Genomic DNA, 6,508 nt, shown 5'->3' on the forward strand with positions numbered 1-6,508 from the left:
GATCACAACACATTATTATCATATTTACTCATTAACGTTGGGACAAATAATATGAGAGAAGAACACTGTCCTAGAAATAAAGTTATTTCAGAACATTCAAAGTCATTCAACTAAGTGTTTGTTTGGTACTATGTTTGTGATCCACGTTTTCTAATATTTTCATGTCATAACGCACCAAAAGTAACTAATAGTTGTTTCTCCAAATCACGTCCAAGTTGACAAAAAGTGAAAGCAAACACACACTAAATAACAAGAGTATTGAAAAAGACACGGGGAAACTTGAACAAAATAACTTCAAGAAGCTACCGTGATTCCGTGAACCTTATCTTGTTATTTTAATGTTCTACTCCATGTATTAAATTCTATTTAATTGTTCATGCTGAGAAAACTAAGTAATCGATAAATTTTAACAAAAAACTAATATGACACATGTTATAAAACGAGAAGATATGTGGCCATAAAGTTTGTAAAGGTCAAAAGTCAATTTTATAATACAAGGACTGATTTGTTGTGTGTTACTATTACAACAGACTTAAAGCTACATCTTTATTTGCCTTCATTTTATGCAGAAAATAAAACAAAGTGCCTTTGTTACGTGGGGATTAAATCAGCTTTAATGAATTTTATTTAATACAAAAATGACGACAAACTAGTAAATTGTGACATGCATCGGTAGTGACAAAATTATCGTAAAATCTGTTGAGTTCAGTTCAAAGTTCAAACTTGTACAATCATTTGTTCTTTATTTATAACAGCTTAAAATGACTCTAACAATGAAGTTTTTCTTTGTAGTACTTTGCAATTATAAATTCACCCATAATTCCAACTAATGTCCTGATAATTCGAGTCAGAGTCAGAATAACAATGGTACGGTTGAACTATAGTTTGATTTTTGCAATTAAGATGTGTTAACGAACTTGAACCGTGTATATCTTTTTGCTTGAAATTAAGGCATTCCTCATATCATTCCAATTTTTCTTTGTTTTTTTCCCAAAAAGTAAACCACATAAAGTGCAAAAGTAAGGTGAAATTGTTGTTAATTTCCGGTGTGTGGGGTTCGAAAGATGGATTATCCATGTCTCAGCAGTTCCCTAATCCAAATCCCTCACCTCCACCGTTAGGTATGGCAATCTGTTGCCATGTCTTATGCAACATTTTTGGATGTTACCTCAATTTCTGTCATTTTAGCTTAGACTATAAAGTTTTGTCAAATCATCCAAAATGAACTTCGTTACAAATTTCTTTTCATGTTTGGGTAGTACATTGTGGTGTCGCTTCAAAAAATCGAGCAACAAATATCGGAAATCTATATGCCACATTTAATTTCAAGGTCGTATATATATGGTGTGAATCCTATTTATTGATTCATATATAAATAGTGTGACTTCTACAATGTAAAGTCCACTTCTATTTTTTGTTTAGGTAGCAACCTCGATTATCCTAGACAAATAGCATCACATGTTCCAAGTTCTTTTTTATACATCTGAGTTGTAAAATGGGCATTATTATTATTTAACGAATCTTGAAGTGAAAGTCGCACATGCTTATTTTAGAAGAGGCGATTTATTCAGAAATAGTAATAATTGGATGTGGAGTGAATGACCTTATCTTCCTTGGAAGGGAGAAAATTATAAAAAAGGAATGCATTCTTTCGTAGCACACTAGAAAGCCATCTGTTTTAAAATTTTAAATTCTATATTTGTCTAAGTTAATGAGAATATTATTAGAGATTTACTTCACCTATGTAAAAGGAAAAGCATGTATATATTTTATGTCATCCTGCTATTGCTACAATTGGTTGTATTATTTCTACATAACAAGGTACTTTATGTGATAGTTGTGCATGAGAAAAATAATGAAGGCTATGTGGCAACCTCAGAACAGAAAGTTTGATAGCGAAATAGGAGAAACGGTTATACGGAAATGTAGCCACCTCATCCATGAGAAAAGAGAAGACAGTTAGTTAGTGTCCTCTCAAAGTTTCATTGATGTTAAAGTGATGAGTGAAGCTCTTTTTTTTGGAGAGTGGCAAATAGGTCAATAGGCTTTCCTACCAAATGGAAGTGAAAAAGAAAAGAAGAAAAGGTACTTTGTTTACTAAATTTGAAGGGGAGGTTCATTTTTGGCTTACATAGCAAGATAAATCAAATACGTGCCCACCACCTTTGCTTATACCCCAAAGCACCCAACTACAACACTTAATTGTGAGCAGAGAGAGAAATAGAGACTAATCAGATTTCCTATTGCCACTCTTAAAGGCTTTTTATGCTTCTCCAACAAGTATAATAGAATTTGGACATGAGAGGTTGGCCGTTGGCCTCACACCCCTAACTGAATTTAATCATGCACTACCTTACACTACTTATTCTTAAGCATTCATCCGTGGGTGACAAGAACAAGCAGAGCAAATAATTCATTCCATTTCTCTGCACTCTCACTCACAATTTTTCATTTGAAAATGGTACTTCCCTCCCCTGCCAAAATACTAGTTGGCCTCTCCTTAGATCCAGATGACAGCAAGGAGCTTCTCTCATGGGCAATAAGAGTTCTAGCCAATCCAAATGACTCCATCGTGGCCGTGCATGTTCTTGGTTAGTCACGAAATTCAAAATTTGCATCTCATTCAGCCTTTTATTAGTTACTACCTGCATTGTCACTTGTTCATTAAATCACTGAACTTAAGATTCTAACATTAATGATTGACAATTTGACATGGATCAAACCATCTATCGGTTCATATTGTGAACGTTTAATGCTGTAATAGCATTTATTTTTTTAAAATTATAGTTGCTGAGAGTAAGAAGAAGCGTGTCTCAGTCAGAAGAAGGCAATCACAACTTAGGCAGGCAAAAGCATATGTTATATCTGTGCTTGGAGAATTTGCACAGACCTGTTGGTCTAAGCAGGTAATTCACCAGGATCAATATACCATATCTATTTTTTATCAGTAGGAATTAGAATGAACAAAATAAGGTTCGCACATAGTACCTTGTACATATTATTACTACTCCAATTTCTCACTATTAGATCAATTCTATATGATTTTAAATGTCCTTATCTTATAAAAATGGAAAATATGTTATATTCTTATATAGTGTTTAGGCTCCAACATGCTCATGAAAACATCATTATCAGGTTAATTTGGAGGCCAGGGTGGCACTCAATTCGACAGTTGGTGAAGGTTTAGTGGAGGAAGCCAAGTCCATCAATGCTGACTTTCTTCTTATTCGTGGTTCAAGGAACCGAACAAATAAGTATGAACTAAGTCATGTAATAAATAATAACAGTTTTCAGTTTTCTTTATGAAGATCGTGCACGATAACTTGGTTTATCTTTTTTCTTAGGATTGGAACTTCTAAAGGGATTACCAAGCATTGTTTTGAGCATGCACATGAAGGTTGTACGATGGTCTCAGTTGGGAGACGTACAAAGGCAGATCAAAGTGCCAACTCAAACTCAACACGTTTTCAAGGTAATTCAGTTCTCAGAAATAATGTAACAAAATACAAATTACAATGGATAACGAGTCCCTTAAATAGGATACCTTGAATCTTTTCGCTAGCAGATAATAAACGACCAAGTTCAAGATGGTTTAAGAAGGATAAGCATTGTGACAAGGGTACCTCCCCTGTTCTGGAGGATTATATCTCAGGAACCAAGGCACTGAACCGTTCACCAAGAACGGTACTAGATTCTCTAGAGGGACAATCGAACAGCACAGAAGATGATACCTTTAGCACTAGGGTCTCCAGCACCACGTATACCCCATCATCAGATTCTAAGATTAAGAGCGGATCCAAGATAAGAAAACACCAGTTCCCATTCAGGTTCATAGTCTCATTCCTTGCTTCACCATTTAGAAGGAAAGGTTTTAATATATCCAAAAATGAAAAGCGACAGCCTTTATTGAAGTGCTTCAGCTATGAACAGATAACCAATGCTACCAACGACTTCCACCAAGGTATGTAACTTTTGGGACAGAACTTGCATACATTTTCTAATATATTTTTAGTTAGTACTTAGTACTATTTTCTAATCAAAACTTTAACCTCACTAATTTGTGTGGACTTTTAATGCAAACTTTAGTTATATTATGAACTGCTGAGTTGAAAGTCTAATTGTGAGACGAGAACAATACTATAAACACTTAAGAATTTATATTTAATTGTCTTTTTTTTTTTTTTTTTGGTGTGCGCTCTTAAAGCTATTTTAAGTTGAAGCATTATAATAATAGTCCTAATTTCTTTTTCCTTTTTCCTTTTTTGTAAACAAAAGATAATTTGGTAGGACGAGGAGGGTACTCAGAAGTATACAAAGGTGATCTTTCAGATGGACGAACCATTGCAGTGAAGAGGTTGACCAAGGACAACAAGGATCCTAACAAAGAAAAGGAGTTCCTTATGGAGTTGGGTGTTATTGGACATGTCTGTCATCCTAATACTGCAACTTTAGTGGGATGCTGCATTGAAAATGGGCTATATCTGGTTTTCAATTACTCTCAAAATGGAAATTTGGCAACTGCATTGCATGGTGAGGAAGCCTCGTATTCCAATTCCTAATTTTATTTTATTTTTATTTTTTTTCTGCGAGTACTGTTATGTCATTTGAGATTAACTGCAATGGAACCATTATCAGGTAAAGGAGGAGATTCACTTGACTGGCCAATCAGATACAAAATTGCCATTGGTGTTGCAAGGGGTCTCCATTATCTTCATAAATGTTGCAAACACCGAATAATTCATCGTGACATCAAAGCCTCTAATGTGCTTCTGGGTCCTGATTATGAACCACAGGTACAAATACAATAGTGTAATCAAATACCAGAAAATCAATACTGTTTCCACGTGATTCAATTTAATCAACTTACACTTTTAATTTTTGAACCTCTCTATTTTAGATTACCGATTTCGGGCTTGCAAAGTGGCTTCCTAACAAGTGGACTCACCATGCTGTGATCCCCGTAGAGGGCACATTTGGATACTTAGCACCAGAGTACTTTATGCATGGAATCGTGGATGAGAAAACAGATATTTTTGCATTTGGAATTCTACTTTTGGAGATTGTAACTGGACGGAGACCTGTTGATTCCTCAAAGCAAAACCTTCTCCTATGGGTAATCATGCCTCTCATCCCATTATATATATTTTATAAGGAGGGTCTCAATTCACAAGCGTTGATGATTAACAATTAACAATTTAGGAAGACTAGAAGAGTATAAACTTAAATTCATCCACAATTACATGTTGTATGCAAAAATTGGTTTAGCAAGACATTGACATGATTTTGTAACATATATATAGGCAAAGCCTCTGATGGAATCAGGGAATATTGGTGAGCTAGCTGATCCAAGAATGGAAGGTAAATATGATGAAGAGCAACTGTATAGGGTAGTGCTAACGGCTTCATACTGTGTGAGACAAACTGCCACGTGGCGTCCCCCAATGAGCGAGGTGAATGAACAATAATGGCCATTTTTAAAGTTTCTCTCAGTCTCAACAACAACACTCACACTTGTTTTTGGTTTTAAACAGGTTTTAGAGCTGCTAGCCAGTGGGCAAGAGAGTGAAGCTGGAAAGAGCTGGAGGATCCCAAAGTTCACTTCAGATGAATTGGATGATTACTCTATGGTTTTCGGATATGATGTACCCTCAGACATATCTTTGGAGGATTATTTGTGAGAATTAAATGTAGGTTCAGTTTGAGTTTTCTTTTCTATATTCTTGTCGTAGGAGTGAAGTAATTAATAAGCATTAGATCAGAGGTTGCTTCTTTATTTTTGTAACTTATCATATGACTTTCTTTTGTTGTTTATTTTGTACACTTTAGTCCAGTATGTCATGGTTGAGCAAATACGATCAAATTTATTTTATTTTATTTTATGGGGGGAAGAGGAAGAGTGAGAAAGATTTTAGGGAAATATTGTTAGAGGCAGTCTTATTTGTGCCAAGTTTTTGGTATGCAAAAAAATTATAAAAATTTAGTTTGTATTTGTTTGGATATATCATATATGCTATTTGTTACTGTTAGAAAACATTCACCGGAGATTTGAATAGACATGCATATAAAAACTGACCCCATAATTTTTGTGTCAATTTGTACAGTTGTCTTTCATAATGTCCAGCATTTTGCAATGATCCACTTACATTAACACGTCTATCTTAGATCAACTTGCTTAACACATCAAACTCTTTCAATGGTTGTTCAAATGGATAAATGTATCGTTTTGAAATAAATAAATAAATAAATAAATATATATATATATATATATATATATATATTTTTACATTTTCACTTAAGCATAGCACTGATTTTTTTTTTTAGAACGAGAGAATACGGAATTCGTCATCAAATACAACTGTCATTATGTTTAATTTAACTTCATAATAGTAATTTCCTCTCAACTTAAATATATTTTCAGTTTCTATAAAATAAGTGAATTTTTATTTTGATTCTTAAGAAACTTATTTAATCTTCATCCTTTTTAAATTTTGAAATCTATAATTTTAGT

At 34.0% G+C, this 6,508-nt stretch overlaps 1 protein-coding gene across 2 annotated transcripts; it reads left to right on the forward strand.

The window, feature by feature from the left end:
- The first annotated feature begins 2,176 nt into the window (after positions 1–2,176).
- Positions 2,177–6,031, forward strand: LOC109809416 (Protein kinase superfamily protein). Of its 2 annotated transcripts, none has more exons than XM_020372724.3 (10): positions 2,177–2,591; positions 2,788–2,906; positions 3,136–3,254; positions 3,345–3,472; positions 3,563–3,961; positions 4,276–4,530; positions 4,636–4,793; positions 4,898–5,113; positions 5,301–5,450; positions 5,532–6,031. In XM_020372724.3, the coding sequence occupies exons 1-10, from the start codon at positions 2,459–2,461 to the stop codon at positions 5,676–5,678; spliced, it is 1,824 nt and encodes a 607-aa protein (XP_020228313.1). In that variant the 5' UTR covers positions 2,177–2,458; the 3' UTR covers positions 5,679–6,031. The 2 variants fall into 2 exon arrangements, with proteins under 2 accessions (XP_020228313.1, XP_020228314.1); XM_020372725.3 differs by having other exon boundaries at positions 2,182–2,591; positions 3,566–3,961.
- The last annotated feature ends 477 nt before the right edge of the window (positions 6,032–6,508 follow it).

Source organism: Cajanus cajan, chromosome 5 (assembly GCF_000230855.2).
Source record: "Cajanus cajan strain Asha chromosome 5, NIPB_CcT2T_4, whole genome shotgun sequence".
Classification (NCBI taxonomy): Eukaryota; Viridiplantae; Streptophyta; class Magnoliopsida; order Fabales; family Fabaceae; genus Cajanus; species Cajanus cajan.